The sequence below is a fragment of the Odocoileus virginianus genome, chromosome 11 (assembly GCF_023699985.2).
Source record: "Odocoileus virginianus isolate 20LAN1187 ecotype Illinois chromosome 11, Ovbor_1.2, whole genome shotgun sequence".
Taxonomy (NCBI): domain Eukaryota; kingdom Metazoa; phylum Chordata; class Mammalia; order Artiodactyla; family Cervidae; genus Odocoileus; species Odocoileus virginianus.
Window position 1 is genome coordinate 49473610 of NC_069684.1, and position 20878 is coordinate 49494487.

At 36.1% G+C, this 20878-nt stretch overlaps 1 protein-coding gene across 3 annotated transcripts in view; it reads left to right on the forward strand.

Moving 5' to 3' along the window:
- LIN9 (lin-9 DREAM MuvB core complex component) overlaps positions 1–20878 on the forward strand; it is an 83411-nt gene that overhangs the window by 11866 nt on the left and 50667 nt on the right. For all 3 annotated transcript variants that reach the window (XM_020915259.2, XM_020915261.2, XM_020915260.2), the window contains exons 5-7: positions 8464–8597; positions 10107–10232; positions 18458–18615. In XM_020915259.2, coding sequence (XP_020770918.1) covers positions 8464–8597; positions 10107–10232; positions 18458–18615 — 418 coding nt within the window. The remainder of the gene's footprint in view (positions 1–8463; positions 8598–10106; positions 10233–18457; positions 18616–20878) is intronic.

Here is a 20878-nt window from a genome sequence, read left to right on the forward strand (position 1 = left end):
CAGCTTTGCAGAAAAAGAATTCCAACAAAGATGGACAATAGTGAAGCAAGTAGAGTTTATCAGGAGGATAAAAAAGTACAGTGGATAGACACAGGGGCAGACTCAGAGAAAGAATCATCCCCTCAGCAGTTTGGATCACTTACCTGGGGCTTTTCTTCCTGTCCTCCTCTGGCTAGTCATTTTGATTTGCCTGGTTCAGAGTCCATATCCGGTGTATTACAGGATTCGCCCCAGTGTGCGCACGTATCTCTCAGCCAAGATGGATTCTACCAAAGAGGCATGTGGGTAGAGCATCAGTTAGCACCACTCTGCTTTTGACTTCCAGGGAGCCTTTCTGCACATATGTGGTCAGGGAGATCTCCTGACTTCGAGAATGAGAAATATGTGGTCTGGGCAGGGTCCAGTCTCCTCTCTTAATTGTTCTGCTATTCTTGTCTTGGAGTTTCTGTCCACAGGGGATGAATCTCCTATCGCTTTACCCTGGGTGGGAGCCCAATCTACCTCCTGCCTCAACTGGACTGCCAGGGAAGTCCGCTGTGTTGACCTTGGAAGGATAATTTGGATGTTTTAATTCTACTTAGATTTTTTAAAATTTCCAAACATATGGAGTTTAATAAAAGTTTTTTTTTTAAATCACTCTTCAGCTATTTATTAGGAAAAATTTCAAACATACAGAGAACTCTGGTCTTTGTGACTGTGAAGCCATCCTCCCCCAAGTCAATCCAAAGCCCTCCTCCCCAGGCACATTTCATTCCTTCTGGGACTGTTTTACAAAGACCTTTCAATTTCTGAGCAATACAGAGCAAATATAACACAGGACAGATATGATATGAGACTTACTCAAATATGTTAAAAATTTTTATATCCTCTGAGTTTTCTCTTTTCTAGTCTTAACATGCCTAGTTCTTTCAGTCTTCATTTATATGATATGTCTTATTTTCTTACCCTCCTAATCACAGCCTCTAATCTGCTGTATTCTTTTTGTTTAAAGAGCATCACCCAGAGCTGAAAGATTACTAAAATCCAATTTTTACTGAGTCCTTAGTATGTTCCAGATCCTGTTCTAAGCACTTCGTATGTAATACTTTGATTTAATCTTCAAATCCCCCATGGTTAGGTTACTTATTTTGCATTTTTCAGATGAGAAAGCAGACACAGAGAAGTTATCCTATTCAAGATCACAAAGCTGGGAAGTGAAAGCTGATACTGAATGGCAGACAGCCTGTCTTCAGAGCCTTTCTTTTTTTGTTGTAGCTTTATTGAGATGTAATTAAGAAAGCAGACAATTCAGTATGCTTTAAATATACGCATAGATGTGTGCAACAGTTACCACAGCCAATTTAAGACATTTTGATCATCTCAAAAAAAGAAAAAGCAGTAGTATTCACTCCATTTTCCATTTATTGAATAAACCCCTAGAAGTGTAATTACTGCAAGGGTCTTTACACTTAAACTTTGGAAGATACTACCTAATAATCTATTTATAAAAGTTGTAATAACTTGTATTTCCACTAGCAAATTGACTGTATTTCTTCATACTCAACAGAGGGATCTTCAATACAGTTTTATGTCCAATGAGCCACCAATACCCTGTTTTAAAATCTGGGTCAATAACTCAATAGAAATAAGAATAGCACTCTTTCTGATAGTAATATTTTATAATAATTTGGTTATTATTTATGCTAAACGACTCATGACATATAATTTTTTTTTTTTGTATATTAAAAAGTCAACTTTCTAAGTACCATGTGGTATCCTGAATTGGATTCTGGGCCAGAAAAAGGACGTTAATGGAAAAACTGAAAAAATCCAAATAAAGTCTATGGTTTAGTTAATAGTATTATACCAGTGTTAATTTCTTAGTTTTGACAAACCATGGTTATATAAGATGTTAACATTAGGGAAAGCTGGATGAAGGGCATATGGGAACTCTGTACTGTCTTTGCAACTTTTCTATAAATTTACAGTCTTTCCAAAATAAATTTTTATATTTAGAAATAAAAAGTTAATTTTAACCTTCATCTACCCTTCAGATCTGTTTCCCTCTTCCATTGATAACCAACCACTTTTAGACCTCTTTAATACTTCTAAACCTTTCTATATGTATTCGTAGAAAATATATAGTATTGTTTTGTGTATGTAGTTTAAAAATTACATTTGTAGTAGTATTTTCATGATATTGTATCAGTCATCATTCTGTAATTTATTTTTTCACTCAAAAGTCTGTTTTTTTGTTTTTTTTTTTTTGTCTTGTGGCTTGTGGAGATCTTAGTTCCCTGACCAGGGATTGAAGCTAGGCCCCCTGCAGTGGAATCAAAAGTTTGTTTTTGAGATCTGGCCATGCCAACTGATTTAGTTAGACAGGCTTCGGTGTTTCATTTCTTTCTGCTGTTTTGGAGTATTCAACCTTATACCATAATTTATTTATAAATTCTCTATTTACTGACACTCAAGTGGTTTCTGAGTTTTCACTGTTATACACAGTGCTGTGGTGAACATCCCAAGCATGTTTGTATAAATTTTAGATGCCTAAAATGTGGAATTACTGGATCACAGGATATGCACATTTAAAGTTTTTAAAGTAGTGCCAGATTATTCTCCAAAGAAATTGTACTGGCTTATACTTTCAGCCAATAATATATCACAGTACCTATTTTGTCTAATGTTCATCAATCCAGTATATAACCAAACAGCTGGATTTTTGCTAATCTCATAACAGCATCTCATTTGTTTTTAGTTGGTATGTCATCTATGAGTGATGGTAAGATAATTTTCATATACATTTATAAACTTTCTTTCCTTTGTTATAAACTTTCTGCTTTTTTTTTTAATTTTTAATTTTATTTATTTATTTATTTATTTTTCTGTGTTGGGCTTTGTTGCTGCACATTGGCTTTCTCTAGTTGAAGCAAGTAGGGCCTACTCCTTGTTGTTGTGTGTGGGATTCTCATTGCAGTGGTTGCTGTTGTTGCAGAATACAGGCTCTAGAGTGTGGACTCAGTAGTTGTAGCTCATGGGCTTAGTCACTCCACAACATTTGGAATCTTCCTGGACCAGGGATCAAACCTGTGTCTCCTACATTGGCAGGTGGATTCTTATCTGCTGTAACACCAGGGAAGTCTTTCTCCCATTTTTAAAAATTAAATTGTTGATCATTTCTGATTAATTTGTAAGAACTTTGTATATATTAAGAATATTAGTCCTTTGGCTATTTATATTATAATTTTTTCAGAGTTTGTATAATAGTTTGTCTTTTGCTTTATTTCTGTATTTTTCACCATAGAGGACTGAAAAAGATTCTATAGGTCAAATATACCTGTTTCCTTTTAATGAGTTTTTGGTTGTATGGTCAGAAAAACCTTCCCTAGTCTAAAATGTATAGTTTTAGAGTTCTCTATTTCTTATTTCATTTTTTTAAAAAAAAATTTTAAATCTTCAACTGTCTGAAATTTATTTTGGAATAAGGAATGAGGTAAGACTGCAACCAGATTTTTTTCCCAGAGGACTGTTTAGTTGTCCTGGTAACATTTACTGAATAATCCATCTTTTTTGCATTGGTTTATAATGCTACTGCATGACAAGCTAAATTCTCTATATATTTGGGTTTATTTCTAGACTTCCTATCTCTTTATATCTAGTATATCTCTATGTGCTAGTATCAAATTATTTTAATGTGACTTTATATTATGTTTTGGAGAAGGAAATGGCAACCCACTCCAGTATTCTTGCCTGGAGAATCCCATGGACAGGGGAACCTGGTGGGCTGCTGTCCATGGGGTCGCACAGTCGGAAACGACTGAAGCAACTTAGCATATATTATGTTTTAGCTTCTGATATAACATTACTTATTCTTTTTTAAGATTTTCCTGAGTACTCTTTCACATTTATTTTTCCATATGAGCTTTAGAATCAACTTGACTAGGAAAAAGAGTCTGTTGGGATTTTCATTGATATTGCAGTAATATTATAAATTAATTTGGGGAATATGACATGTAACATTGGGATTACCCTTCCAAGAACTAGCTGTAGTTCCACTTATTCAAGCCTTTTTGCCCCTTTTTTTGTTGTCGTTTAGTTGCTAGGTCATGTTTGACTCCATGTACTGCAGCATACCAGGCTTCCCTGTCCTTCGCTATCTCCCAGAGTTTGCTCAAACTCATGTCTGTTGAATCAGTGATGCCATCCAACCATCTCATCCTCTGTCGCCCCTTTCACCTTCTCCTGCCTTCAGTCTTTCCCAGCATCAGGGTCTTTTCCAAGGAGTCAGTTCTTCACATCAGGTGGCCAAAGTATTGGAGTTTTCAGCTTTAGCATCAGTCCTTCCAATGAATATTCAGTACTGATTTCCTTTCAGATTGACTGGTTTGATCTCCTTGCAGTCCAAGGGATTCTGAAGAGTCTTCTCCAACACCACAATTCAAAAGCATCGATTCTTCAGTGCTCGGCTTTCTTTATGGTCCAACTCTCACATCCATACATGACTCCTGCAAAAACCATAGTTTTGACTAGACGGACCTTTGTTGGCAAAGTAACATCTCTGCTTTTTAATACGCTGTCTAGGTTGGTCATAGTTTTTCTCCCAAGGAGCAAGCGTCTTTTAGTTTCATGGCTGCAGTCACCATCCACAGTGATTTTGGAGCTTTAGAAAATAAAATCTGCCACTGTTTCCATTGTTTCCCCATCTGTTTGCCATGAAGTGATGGAACTGGATGCCATGATCTTAGTTTTTTGAATGTTTGGTTTTTAAACCAGCTTTTTCCACTCTCCTCATCTTCATCAAGAGGCTCTTTAATTCCTCTTCACCTTCTGCCATTAGGTTGGTGTCATCTGCCTATATGAGGTTGTTGATATTTCTCCTGGCAGTCTTGATTCCAGACTTTAAGTTTCTTTTCCATGTCAATCTTGCACATTTCTTAAGTGTATTCCTAGGTGTTTAATGCTTTGTTCTCACCATTGTTGCTGTAATAAACAATATATTTCTTGTTTTATTGTCTAATCTGTTTTCATTTATATAGGGAGACGATAATATCTTTTAAAAATAGAGAATTTTGGATAACAGCTTTGTTTTCTCCCACTTTATTAAATTTTTATTCTTATTAGGTTCTTAAAGTTGATTTTTTTTTTTTAGTTTTCTGGGGAAGTCATGTCACCTGCAAATTTACAGTTTTATTCCTTTTCTTCAACTGGCTAATTCTACCATCAAAACAATGTCAAAATAGTATAATCAACATCTTTATCATATTCCTCACTTTAATGAGAAATGTTCAGAATTTTAATGTTGAATATAATCCTGACTTTTGGATTGGATTGGGGAGAAATGTGTTAATTTATTTATTTTTGGCTGTGCTATATCTTCCTTGATGCATGGGCTTTTCTTTAGTTGTGGAGAACAGGGGCTGCCCTCGTTGCTGTGCACAAGCTTCTTATTGCAGTAGCTTTTGTTGTGGAGCACGGGCTCCAGAGCACACGAGCATCAGTAATTGTGGCCCATGAGCTCAGTAGTTGGGATTCATGGGCTCTGGAGCACAGGCTCAATGGTTGTAGCACGTGGGTTTATTTGCTCTGTGGCATGGATCTTCCCAGATCAGGGATCGAACTCATGTCTCCTGAATTGAAGGTGGATTCTTTACCACTGAGCCACCAGGGAAGCCCGAGAAATGTGTTTTGAAGGTTAAGAAAGTATTCATTTATTTTTATTTTCTTGGTCAGTATAACTAAAGGCTTATTAATTTTGTTGATTTTTTTCCTTCAATTTTTTATTTTATTGATTTTTCTTCTATTGGTTTTCTGTTTTTTATTTCTATTATTTTTGCTCTGATTTTTATTATTTTCTTCCTCTAGTTGCTTTGAGTTTTCTTTGTTCTTTTTTTTCTCATTTCTTAAGGTGGAAGGATAGATCATATTTGAAACCTTCCTTTTTTTCCTAGTACAAGCATTTACCCAATGAATTAAATTTTTCTTTCAGGTACTGCTTTAGCTGTATCACTTAACTTTTGGCATATTGTGTTTTTTTAGTCATTTTGTCAATTTTTATTCCACTAAGAGTTTTTTTAGTAGGTATTGGATTTTATCAAGTGTTTTAGCATCAGTGGAAGTGATCATATGATTTTCATTATTCATTTATTAATGGCACATTACACTAATAGTTTTCTAATACTGGCTCTTTCTTGTATTCTTGACATGAATTTCACGTGGTTGTGTGGTATTTTTTTGATGTTCTGATGATGTTTTTAAGCTTTTTTAAAAATGAAATATAATTGATACCTTCAGGTATGCAATGTAATGATTTCACTATTTGTGTATTTTGTGAAATGATCATCACAGTAAGTCTAGTCTAGTTAACATCCATCCCCATAGTTAAAAATTTTTTTTCTTGTGATGAGAACTTTAAAAATTTATTCTTTTAGCAACTTTCCGATATATAGTATGAGATAGTCACCATGCTGTACATTACATACCCATAACTTACTTATTTTATAACTGAAAGTTTGTATCCTTTGACCATTTTTTTATCTATTTCATCTGTCCCCCTATCCTGCCTCTGACAACCACCAGTCGGTTCTCTGTAGCTGTTTTCTGTTGAGTTTGCGTTTTTTGAGGGGAGAGGAGTGATTTTTTTTTTTTTTAAAGTTATACATATAAGTAAAAGTATACGGTGTTTATCTTTCTCTGACTTATTTCACTTAGCATGGTGTCCTCAAGCCCTATCCATGTTGTCACAAATGGCAAAATTTCCTTCTTTTTAATGACTGAATAATATTCCATCTGCATACATACCACATTTTCTTTATTTGTTCATTTGTCAGTGTATGCAGCAGTTGCTTCCATGTCTTGGCTATTGTAAATAATTCTACAATGTACTTGGGGGTGCATGTATCTTTTGGAGATAAGTGAGTTCATTTCCTTTGGATAAACACCCAGAATTAGAATTGCTGGATTATATGGTACATCTATTTTTAATTTTTTGAGCAACCTCCGTACTGTTTTGCCTCCTGGCCACACCAATTTACATTTCTACCAGCAGTTTACAAGGGTTCTCTTTTCTCCACGTGGTCTCCAACACTTGTTATTTCTTTAATTTTGGTAATAGTCATTCTTACAGATGTCAAGTAATATCTTACTGTGGCATTTCCTTGATAGTGATGTTGAGCACCTTTTCACGTACCCGTTTGCCATTTGTGTGTCATCTTTGGAAAAATGTCTATTCAAATCCTCCGCCCATTTTAAATCAGATTGCCTTTTTGTTGTGGAGTTGTGTGAGTTCCTTATATTTTTTGGGTATTAACCTCTTGTCAGATATATGATTTGGAAATATTTTCTCCCATTCTGTAGCCTGCCTTTTCATTTTGTTGATTGTTTCTTTTGTGGTGCAGGAGCTTTTTTGTTTGGTGTAGTCCCACTTGTTGATTGTTGCTTCTGTTGTCTTTGCTTTTGGTGTCATCTCCAAAAAAAATTATCACCAAGACCAGTGTCAAGGAGATTTTCCCCTATGTTTTCTTCTAGGAATTTTATAGTGTCAGGTTTTACATTTACATTTAAGGCTCTAATCTGTTTGAGTTTATTTTTGTGATGTAAGACAGGTAGCCAGTTTTATTCTTTGGCTTGTGAAAACCATTTCCAACACCATTTACCAAAGAGACTATCTTTTCCCCAATTGAGTATTCTTGGTTTCCTTGTCAAATATCAATTGACCATATTTGCATGCATTTATTTCTGGGCTCAGTTCTGTTCCATTGGCCTAACCTATCTGTTTTTATGCTAGTCCTATCACATTTTGATTACTATAGGTTTGTAATATAGTATATAATCTATATTATTAGATTAGGGAGTGTGATGCCTCTGGTTTTGTCCTTTTTTCTAAAGATCACTTTGGCTACTCAGGGTGTTTTTGTGGTTTCATAACAGTTTTTGGATTGCTTGTTCTGTTTCTGTGAAAAATGCCATTGAAATTTTAATAGAGATTGCATTGAATCTGTAGATTGCTTTGGGTATTATAGACATTTTAACAATATTCTCCCAATCCATGAATACAAAACATCTTTCCCAGCACTTTTAAAATTCATATAAATTAGTGATATTTTCTGCATGTTCTTTCTCTTAATCTCTCTCATAATTGTATCAAAGTCCTTACTGGTCTTTTCTAGCCCAAAAACTGCAGAAATAGTTTTTGTAAGTACCTTCTTCCTACATACCTAAATTGAAATTGTACTGTAGTGTAAGCATGGTGGGAGCAAATATTTCACCCTCCTTGTCAAAATTTGTTATGAAACTGGAGGCTTTAACTTTGTAAGATAATTAAAATGTGTATTTGTTAAATAATGGCAAATTTATTTTGTATATTGTTGAATCTTTTTGAGTACTTAACCATAATCTTTACCTTTTTACAAATGTAGTCAGTGTTATGGATGTTCACTTTTACTTAATGGAACTGTAATTAATCTCTTTTTTTTTTTTATTGTATAGAAATTTACAGCAACAATGTCAACACCAGATAAGAAGGCCTCACAGAAGATTGGTTTTCGATTACGTAATTTACTCAAGCTTCCCAAAGCACATAAATGGTGCATATATGAATGGTTCTACTCAAATATAGATAAGTATGTATCACGGCTCATATCATGAATATCATTTGAATCAGAAGTTTAAGGTTTTCACATGTTAAAAGCCTCAACTTTTTCTAGAGGTCTATTTTGATTCTGTTTTTTTCCTGAATTTCTTTTCCTATTACTCATTCTAGTTTGATCTGTTTCCGTTTTTCATGCTTTTCTTGCTTCCTCTCTTTTGGAGAAGAAGTTGTTATAAGTTTTTGTGAAAAATCAAATGAAAATATAATTTCTATATTATAATTTGCAAAGACTATGCAGTGGAGATACCCTGAAACCAAAGCACCATTATTTGCAGTGAATGGGACTTGTTTTATAAATCTTAAGATTGTAAATGCTAGTATAGTAGTGGAGAAACAGTTATGAATGGTAAAAGTGATTAAGGAAGATTTTTAACAGTCTATTTCGGGGGTGATATTCATGCACTTTTTAATTACATGTAAGTGTTTAAGTAGAACATAGTAAGAGATTTCACTGAAATTCAATTATTCAACAACAGAATTCATTGAGGAAAGGTTCTGATTTCTCATACACTGCAATCTAATCTTATCTAATCCATGCTTGTCAGTGGTGCTTGCTTTGCTGGCTACTTATCTTTATTTCCTTTCTCTGTTGTTACCAGTTGCCTACTCTGAACCTTGTTAGTCTCATGAACATTTCATATTTAAGCCCAAAACATTCATGTGTCATTACTAAGACTGGTTCCTCCTTTCCCAAACTCGTCAATAAAATTGTCTTGTTTTTGTCCACAAATTTTTTCATTATCTTAATTAAGAGAGCTCTCGGGGTGTCCTAGTATAATCTGTGTTCTGCATTTCCTCAGAACTAATCTAACTCTTTAGAGTCCCCTCCTTTCCTAAAACTAATTTAATATCAAAGAGAACTCCTTGGTGATGGTATTTATTATCTTTGGGACAAAGATACTTTGTAGCTTACATTCTTTATCCTCACCAGATACAATGATAGTGCTAAAATAACTTCCCAAAGGATAGACTCCTATAGGAGATTTAATGAAAATTAGTGTCTCCTGGAATCTCAAGCACAGACAGTACCTCTTGTTTGTCTGAGCCACAGTCAGCTCCTGGTCTTGTTTTTGCTGACTGTATAGAGCTTCTCCATCTTTGGCTGCAAAGAATATAGTCAATCTGATTTCAGTGTTGGCAATCTGGTGATGTCCATGTGTAGAGTCTTCTCTTGTGTTGTTGGAAGAGGATGTTTGCTATGACCAGTGCGTTCTCTTGGCAAAACTGTATTTATTAGTCTTTGCCCTGCTTCATTCTGTACTCCAAGGCCAAATCTGCCTGTTACACATTATTTGTTTTATAAATGTAAATGATTTAGTTTAATTTTAACACTTGGAATTTGTGCTCATTTTGTATATATTTTGGGTAGAAGTGCAAGTTTGGTGTCTTGGGATTGATTGATGTTCAAAATTGGAATGCAAGTTTTGAATTTTATGTCTCAGACTGTATATTAACTCAAAATACCATTTCTCTTTTACAGACCGCTTTTTGAAGGTGACAATGACTTCTGTGTGTGTCTAAAGGAATCTTTTCCTAATTTGAAAACGAGAAAATTAACAAGAGTGGAATGGGGAAAAATCAGGAGGCTTATGGGGAAACCACGGAGGTAAAAATAATGTTTTGTTTAAAAGACTAGTACCAAAACATGACTTTCCAGAGTAATTAGTTATATGTTAAATATATTCTATTGACCAGCATTAATGTAGGTGCTTTTTATACTTAGGCAACTTGTAGTTAAATACACAATTTCATTTTTCTTCAGATCATAGGCTTTGAACATAATTTTTTTATATTATCTATACCTCACTAAGAGAAACCCAAGTTAGACGGTAGGCGCTGAGAGAGGGCATCAGGGGGCAGACAGACTGAAATCACAATCACAGAAAACTTAGCCTAGCTAATCTGTTCACATGGACCACAGCCTTGTCTAACTAAATGAAACTAAGCCATGCCGTGTGGGGCCACCCAAGATGGTCAGGTCGTGGTGGAGAGGTCTGACAGAATGTGGTCCACTGGAGAAGGGAATGGCAAACCACTTCAGTATTCTTGCCTCGAGAACACCATGTTCTGAACAGTATGAAAAGGCAAAAAGATAGGACACTAAAAGATGAACTTCCCAGGTCAGTAGGTGCCCAGTATGCTACTGGAGATCAGTGGAGAAATAACTCCAGAAAGAATGAAGGGATGGAGCCAAAGCAAAACCAATACCCAGTTGTGGATGTGACTGGTGATAGAAGCAAGGTCTGATGCTGTAAAGAGCAGTATTGCATAGGAACCTGGAATGTTCGATCCATGAATCAAGGCAAATTGGAAGTGGTCAGACAGGAGATGGCAAGAGTGAACGTCAGCATTCTAGGAATGCAAACTAAAACACTGGAATAGGTGAATTTAACTCAGATGACCATTATATCTACTACTGTGGACAGGAATCCCTTAGAAGAAATGGAGTAGCCATCATGGTCAACAAAAGAGTCTGAAATGCAGTACTTGGATGCAATCTCAAAAACAACAGAATGATCTCTCTTCGTTTCCAAGGCAAACCATTCAATATCACGGTAATCCAAGTCTATGTCCTGACCAATAACACTGAAAAAGCTGAGGTTGGACAGTTCTATGAAGACCTACAAGACCCTTTAGAACTAACACCCAAAAAAGATGTCCTTTTCATTATAGGGGACTGGAGTGCAAAAGTAGGAAGTCAAGAAACACCTGGAGTAACAGGCAGATTTGGCCTTAGAGTACAGAATGAAGCAGGGCAAAGACTAATAGAGTTTTGCCAAGAGAACGCACTGGTCATAGCAAACACCCTCTTCCAACAACACGAGAGAAGACTCTACACATGGACATCACCAGATTGCCAACATGGAAATCAGATTGATTATATTCTTTGCAGCCAAAGATGGAGAAGCTCTATACAGTCAGCAAAAACAAGACCAAGAGCTGACTGTGGCTCAGATCATGAACTCCTTACACAAAATTCAGACTTATATTGAAGAAAGTGGGGAAAACCACTAGACCATTCAGGTATGACCTAAATCAAATCCCTTATGATTATACATTGGAAGTGACAAATAGATTTAAGGGACTAGATCTGATAGACAGAGTGCCTGATGAACTATGGACGGAGGTTCATGACACTGTACAGGAGACAGGGATCAAGACCATCCCCAAGAAAAAGAAATGCAAAACAGCAAAATGGCTGTCTGAGGAGGCCTTACAAATAGCTGTGAAAAGAAGAGAAGTGAAAAGCAAAGGAGTAAAGGAAAGATATACCCATTTGAATGCAGAGTTCCAAAGAATAGCAAGGAGAGATAAGAAAGCCTTCCTCAGCGATCAATGCAAAGAAATAGAAAAAAACAACAGCATGGGAAAGACTAGAGGTCTCTTAAAGAAAATCAGAGATACCAAGGGAACATTTCATGCAAAGATGGGCTCAATAAGGACAGAAATGGTATGGATCTAACAGAAGCAGAAGATACTAAGAAGAGGTGGCAAGAATACACAGAAGAACTATACAAAAAAGATCTTCACGACCCAGATAATCACGATGATGTGATCACTCACCTAGAGCCAGATATCCTGAAATGTGAAGTCAAGTGGGCCTTAGGAAGCATCACTACAAACAAAGCTAGTGGAGGTGATGGAATTCCAGTTGAGCTATTTCAAATCCTAAAAGATGATACTGTGAAAGTGCTGCACTCAATATGCCAGCAAATTTGGAAAACTCAGCAGTGGCCACAGAACTGGAAAAGGTCAGTTTTCATTCTAATCCCAAAGAAAGGCAATCCCAAAGAATGCTCAAACTACCGCACAGTTGCACTCATCTCACACGCTAGCAAAGTACTGCTCAAAATTCTCCTAGCCAGGCTTCAGCAGTATGTGAACTGTGAACTTCCAGATATTCAAGCTGGTTTTAGAAAGGCAGAGGAACCAGAGATCAAATTGCCAGCATTTGCTGGATCATCAAAAAAAGCAAGTGAGTTCCAGAAAAACATCTATTTCTGCTTTATTGACTATGCCAAAGCCTTTGACTGTGTGGATCACAATAAACTGTGGAAAATTCTGAAAGAGATGGGAATACCAGACCATCTGACCTGCCTCTTGAGAAACTTGTATGCAGGTCAAGAAGCAACAGTTAGAACTGGACATGAAACAACAGACTGGTTCCAAATAGGAAAAGGAGTACGTCAAGGCTGTATATTGTCATCCTGCTTATTTAACTTATATTCAAAGTACATCGTGAGAAACACTGGTCTGGAAGAAGCACAATATGGACTCAAGATTGCTGGGAGAAATATCAATAACCTCAGATATGCAGGTGATACCACCCTTATGGCAGAAAGTGAAGAACTAAAGAGCCTCTTGATGAAAGTGAAAGAGGAAAGTGAAAAGGTTGGCTTAAAGCTCAACATTCAGAAAACTAAGATCATGGCATCTGGTCCCATCACTTCATGGCAAATAGATGGGGAAACAGTGGAAACAGTGGCTGACTTTATTTTTCTGGGCTTCAAAGTCACTGCAGATGGTGATTGCAGCCATGAAATTAAAAGACGCTTACTCCTTGGAAGGAAAGTTATGACCCACCTAGATAGCATATTAAAAAGCAGAGACATTGCTTTGCCAACAACGGTCCGTCTAGTCAAAGCTATGGTTTTTCCAGTGGTCATGTATGGATGTGAGAGTTGAGCTGTAAAGAAAGCTGAGCACTGAAGAATTGATGCTTTTGACCTGTGGTGTTGGAGAAGACTCTTGAGAGTCCCTTGGACTGCAAGGAGATCCAACCAGTCCATCCTAAAGGAGATCAGTCCTGGGTGTTCATTGGAAGGACTGATGCTGAAGCTCAAACTCCAATACTCTGGCCACCTGATGTGAAGAACTGACTCCTTGGGAAAGACCCTGATGCTGGGAAAGATAGAGGGCAGGAGGAGAAGGGGACGACAGAGGATGAGATGGCTGGATGGCATCACAGACTCAATGGACATGAGTTTGGGTAATCTCCGGGAGTTGGTGAGGGATAGAGAGGCCGGCATGCTATGGTTCATGGGGTCCCAAAGAGTCGGACATGACTGAGTGACTGAACTGAAACTGATGCACTATGTTCCAGAAAATATTTAAGGATGGCCTCGCAAGCATTTAATGAAGCTGTGAGATTATACATACATTATTATTACCTTTTTAAAAACTCTTATCACTTCAAGATAATAAGTGATCCACTTATGATCCTTTCCACAAATGCATGTTTTACTTTATGTAAAAATGAATCAAGTGAATATATCCAATATGTTACTTCTTGAGAATTACTTTTCAAATTACCTTTCATGTGAAACTACCTTTGCTTTTTCTAGTATTAGCTTGCTTTCTTAATATATCAGAAAATCTTATATTACTTTTGAGTGAAATTTTGTAATATACTGTATATCATTAGTTCTCATGTTTGATCTGTCAGCCTAGTAAAAGCATGTTTAAGAGTTTTTCATTTTAAATGGTAGGAAAATTTAGGGGAGACTTGAAATATAAAGTGACTTGAACAAATAGACCTGGAATTTAGTTTACGTGATTTCTATAGATAATAATGAAATTCAAGGAGAACTTTTCATTGAGCTGGTTTATTTCTATTTTATCCCTTGTAGTAAGAGCTGTCACTGCTCCTGTTTTAAGTATTGCCCTCATTTATAAGAACAAATCAAAATGTGATGTGTACTGTGCTTCACACAGGTAATTTATGGTCTTTGGTAATTAGGCCATTTGAGGGCTTTTTGCTGTAACTTTACATGTTTGAGTAAATGGAGCCACACTGTTTCAAATTATTGTCAGAGTGAAGTATTACTCACTATTTTATTTAGTTATAATTCTGCAGTTTGATTGTCATTATTTCTCTTGTTAGTTTATCCTCTATTAATAGGGTTACCATAACATTGTTGAATCTTAGAGTTCTTTACTTCATCAAGATAGATTAACAGTTTAAATGAAGTCTTTATTATCAGCAAAAGTTTGTAGTTTTTCTTTTTTTGAGGAAGCTGATGTACATTACAAATTATTGATATAGTACACTTTCAAATATCCTAAAAAAAAGAATCCAGGAAAGAGATTAGCAGAAAATGTGCAGAATACTCAGCAGTCTAAAATCAGTCCCAGTGAAAATATCAGTAGGCCTTTAAAAAAAAAAAAAACTAGACCAACTCGTTCCAAATTTCACATGAAGAGAAGAAATCAAACAGGAAGAGCCAGGGAAATTCTGAAGAAACAAAGTAATGAGGGGAGATTGTGTAGTGTCATACGTATGTTTGTAGTGTGTATTACCAGATATTAGCACTGATATAACATGATCATAATCAAAATGATGTCATAGTGGTACTTGAATAAAAAGATGAATTCAAAAGGAGAAAAGGTCCATGAAATTAACACAGCATTGTAGATCAGCTACACTCCAGTAAGGTTAGAATATCTTTATTGAATCAAAGATGTCCACAAAATTTTAATACATAATAACACTGCATCTCAGGCATAGAGGCGAGAAGGAGGTTATTGTTCAGTGGATATTGAGACCACTCTGAAGCAATCTAAGAAAAAACAAGTTGATTTCATACCTCAGACCTTACACCAGAAAAGATTTGAAAGGATCAAAGATTCAGATTTTTTAAATGAAAGAGTAAAACTACTAGGGGAACCTGTAGGAGAGTTTTGCTTAATCTTGAATTGGGGAAGATCTTTTTAACAGTCCCCAGAGCTAGGAATCATAAAATAAAATATTGATAAATTTGATTTTGTTTAAAAAAAAGCATTTTGCATTGCTCACCCCCAAAAAAACCCATAAAGTCAAAAGACAGTGACAGAAATATATATAATTCTTACCACAAAGGACCAATTTCTAAATATTTGAAGAACTACAAATCAGTTCAGTTCAGTCGCTCAGTCGTGTCTGACTCTGCCACCCCATGGACTGCAGCACACCAGGCCTCCCTGTCCATCACCAACTTCCGGAGTTTACTCAAACTCATGTCAGTAGAATCGGTGATGCCATCCAACCATCTCATCCTCTGTCGTCCCCTTCTCCTCCCACCCTCAATCCTTACGAATCAGTAAAAAAATATCAAATAACCTGTAATTAAAATGTCTGTTTATACAAACAGTACCTAAGAAAGGAGAAAGAAGTGGCTCTTCTAAACAGATGAAAGAGTTCAATTTTACATATAATGAGAAATACAAAATCAAAGTATGCCAAGATACTGTTTTTTAGCTATCAAAACAATAGAGTTCCTAAAGTTTGAATATACTGGGTTGGCAATGGCGTGGTGAAAAAGCCACTGTTGGTGGTGAGAGAATAAATTTATGTAACCTCTGTGGAGGGCAGTTTGGTAATACCTGTCAAGTTTACGGATTCCCATGCTCTTTGACCTAGTACTCCTATGAGTACTTATACATGAATAAAATGACGTGTACAGTGCTATTTGTAGAAGCAAAAGATTTTTAAAAACCTAAGTGTTCATAAATAGAGGAATGATTAATTAAAGTAGGATACCTCAATATCGGAGAACACTGAAATCATTTAATTTAAAATCAGAGAAAGTTTCTTATGTACTGCTAAGATACTTTAAGAAAGCAGAATACACAATAGAGCATATTGTAACTATTTGAGAAAAATAGGAAGGAAACATAAGCATTTCTTGCATGTATATTTCTAAAGTATAATATCAATAAAGGGCATGTACAAAATTTATTGTCATCATCTGGAAGACCCTAGGAAACCGAGGGATAAGAATATTAGAGTTTTCTTTTTTAATCTCATTTAGTTAGTTATTTTTGGCTATGCTGGATCTTCCATCGCTACACAGGCCTTCTCTGGTTGCAGTGAGTGAGGGCTCTTCCTTGCAGTTTGCAGGCTTCTCGGCTGCAGCGGCTTCTCTTGCTGAGGGCACGGGCTCTGGAGTGCGGGCTCACTGGCTGCAGCGCGTGGGCCTAGTCTCTCTGTGGCACGTGGTGTCTTCCCAGGCCAGGGATCAAACCAGTGTCCCCTGCACTGCAAAGCAGACACTTGACCACAAGGGAAGCCCTAGAGTTTTCAGTGCCTTTTGAACCTTTTAAATTAGAAGTCTATGAATGTATTTACTATGCAAAAATGCTATTTGAATAAAATTCGATTGCCAAAAGTGTGTATTATATCCAGAATGTATGAAGAACTCTGAAAATTCAGTAATAAAGCTCAAACGGGAATTCCCTGGTGGTCCGCTGTTGAGGGATCCACATTTTTCACTGCAGAGGGCACATGTTTGATCCCTGGTTGGGGAACTAAGATTCTGTATGCCACGTGGTGCAGCTCAAAAATAAAAAGAATCAAACATCCCATTTAACAAATTGGTAAAAAAAAATTTGAAATGATAACTCATCAGTGATATAGAGGTATCATATAAACCAATGAGAGGATATTAAACATAATTAATCATTAGGAAAATGCAAATTAAAACCACAGTGTTAAAAACTTACACGACTAAGCATGCCAAGTGTTGGTGAATCTGTGGGAAAACTTGAACTCTTATACACTGCTAATGGGAGTATAAAATGGTATAAACACTTTGAAAAAGCTGGCAGTTTCTGCGCCCCCCCCCCCTTTTTTTTACGTCTTATTTTTTTAAGAGCAGTTTTAGATTTGCAACAAAATTGAGAGGAAGATACAGAGATTTTCCATTTACTGCCTCTCCCCCCACATACATAGCCTCTCATTGTTAGTATCCTCTATCAGAGTGGTACATTTGTGACAGTTGATGAACCTGCACCAATCATCCAAAGTCCATAGTTTACATTAGAGTTCACTCTTGGTGGTGTGCGTTCTATGGGTTTGACAAGTGGTGACATAGCCACCATTATAATATCAGGATTTTACAGAGTATTTTCACTGCCCTAAAAATCCTCCAAGTTCTACCAGTTCACCAATTGCTGGTAACCATGGATCTTTTCATTGTCTTTGTAGCTTTGCATTTTCTGGAATGTCATATATTGGGATCACACAAAGTGTAACCTTTTCAGATTGGCTTCATTTACTTGGTAGGATGCATTTCAGGCTCCTCCATGTCTTTTCATGGTTTTAGAGCTCATTCTTCTTTTCTTTTTTTTTTAAACTTTTAATTTTGTCTTGGGGTATAACCAACTAACAATGTTGTGATAGTTTCAGATGAACAGCAAGGGGACCCAGCCATGTATATACATGTATCCATTCTCCCCCAAATTCCCCTCCCATCCAGGCTGATTGATATCTTCATATGTTCATTATCTTGACTGTAGTGATAGTTTTATGGATATATGTTCTATGGCATGAAAGCTATGTTTAAATACCTTTGGTTCATCCTAGAATTTGAAAATAGAAATAAGATGGGCCCTAAAAATAAGAGTACATTCAATATTCATATTTAAAGACAGAAGATACGATTAAAAGTTTACACAGTGGCAAGTCTCATCTTTAATTCCTATATTGATATGCTTACTAGGTCACAGGGAAAATTATCATGTTCTTTTGAATAGAATATTGAAATTGAACTTTGTTCTTAAGAGAGGACCTGGGATCCAGATGCAGTTTTGTCAGAGGATGGTGAACAATAGATCCCTCTGCTTTGTAGGAAGAAGCAATCTGCTTATGTATCTTTCAATCTTGCAAGGTCCTGTTTTTAAAACAACATAAAGGTAATTTTCTGTGAGGAGAAAATTATTATTTTTAAGAACCCATTTTTAAATACAGCACTCAATGAAAGAAATAAAGGGATTAGTGATATGGATGGTGTGACTTGGAAGTTTTTATATAGGACAGTTATCACTTTATATGATTTTTATAATTTATTCTAGATGTTCTTCTGCATTTTTTGAGGAAGAAAGATCAGCATTAAAACAGAAACGGCAGAAAATAAGGCTCTTACAACAAAGGAAAGTTGCAGATGTTTCACAATTCAAAGATCTCCCAGATGAGATTCCTTTGCCCTTGGTTATTGGAACCAAAGTTACTGGTAGGTAAAGATAAGCTTATTACTATTTGACTTGTGGTTTTTCACCAAGATAACTTTTATTAGACAAATGGCCTTTACGTTTAGAAAGCTTAAACTATATTTCTGTAGCAGTATTCTGTAGAGGTTACTGTTGGTCATCTGTGAAGTCTGTTTTTTAAAGTAGTTGGATAAAAGTGTACATCTTCAAAACAGTGTCTTCCATAATGTAAACTGCCACAAAGATGAAATTTAAAATTAAGTGTAATGTTTAAATTTTTAAAATTTTGTTTTTGCTTCTATATTATATTGATTTTCTTTTCTGACCAGTCTTACCTGGTTAGTTCACAAACACTGTTGTTCTTGTGATCTTTGGATTTAGAAATACTCTATTTCTAATGACTAAATGACTAAACTACCTACTGGATAATTTAGTTTGCTCAAAATTTTGTAAAGATGTAAATTCTGTCAATTTGTAGGTAGTGATTCTATATGACCACTTCAGTTACAACATTGAGGGAAAGTGCCACTAAAATCTCAAATTTAGGTTAATTCTTAATAATTTGGTAATCTAAAATTACAATTTTTGTAATACAAGCAATAGCACGGTGTTCAGTGAGTAGAGAGAGATAAAGTTTGAAAAATCATTGGATTAATCAGAGAGTATTTTCTGGAAGAAAGGGATCCTTGAATTACATGTTTATATCATTTTTTCCTGGTTATAAGAGTGGTACATTTTTTCATTATATTGTAAAAATGGGTAGTGAAGAGGAAAAGTAGACAACAGGGAAAAGGCTGTATCATGCATATGAAATGCAATTGGAAAAGAGAAGAATGCATGTAGTCATAACCCCCATGTACAGAAGTTATAGGTGATGTATATGATCTCTCCCTTAACAAAATTATTCTGGGAGTGAGGATGGAGATAGAGTGAGGAAGAGATAGCTTTCCTGAAAACATGTGTCAGTTCTAAAAATCCCATATGAATAAGTACATATACAAAGTCTGCAGTGTAACTGCTCATCAGAGAAGTGCTGACGTGAACAGAGTGACTCATAGATCCAGTTAGGAAATCTGTAAAAGTTAATTGCTCCAGAATTTTAAGGACTGGTGGTATTATTGAATAACTGAAAGTTTTACAGAGGATCAGTAAGTAGGTACTTTTTTACAATGCAGAATAGGGGGACTAGATGTATCAAGATATGAAAGAAGTTTGTAGGAATCAACTACTAGAGCTTTTGAAAGTTTCTATTTGGTCTAGGGGATGTGTCAGCATATGATAAAACATTACTAAACCTATGAAGAAACAGAAAAACAGGTTCTATAGTTAAGACCAAAAGCAATCAACAGAATTAGATGCTAAGGTGACTCAGATACTGGAATTAGTTTCAAAATATATGTTATAAAACATGTTCAAGAACTTAAATGTAAATGTGGTCATAATTAATGGGAATATCACAGTAGATAAATGGTAATTACTTATATAAAACAAATAGAACATTAAAAGTGTAAATGGTCTTAAAAGCATATTGAAAACAACAAAAAGTAAGAGTCAGTGAACTTCAGAATAAATCAGTATAAATGATTCATTGTGAAAACATGGAGGAAAAAAGTGGAAAAAACATTCATAGAGCCTCAGAGACCTGTGGGACAATATTAAGCAAATGATAAATATATAACTAGTGTTCTTAAAAAAAGAGGGGCACAGTGGCATGTAAAAAGACAAAAGATTTGATTTTTTTCTTCCAGTTTTATTGAGATATAATTGACATACAGTACTATAGTGTCCCAGGTGGCACAGTTGGTAAAGAATCCGCCTGCCAGTGCAGGAGACACAAGAGATGTGGGCTCAATCCCTGGGTCAGGACGATCCCCTGGAGGAGGAAATGGCAACCTACTCTAGTATTCTTGCCTGGAAAATTCCATGGACAGAGAAGCCTGGTGGGCTACAGTCCATGGGGTCTCAAGGAGTCGGACACAACTGAACATGTGCACATGCACACGTGTGTACACACACACAGACAAACACACAAGAGTCAAATGTAGGTCATAAAGATTTAACTTAAACCCACAGCATTTCCTGGCCTCAGAGAAGTGACCTTTTGTAAGAACTCCTGTGCTTCCCAGCAGCTCACTTCCCTCTGGTCACCAGAGCTATATTCTCTAGGGGTGCCCCCAATGTGGGCTGCCGGGATCCTTCTGTTGTGGTGGACTATTTATAGGCAGTCTGGTAGGTGTGGCTGACCCTCCTCCTGGTTAGTTGCTAGGCTCTGCCTTGTCGAGGGCT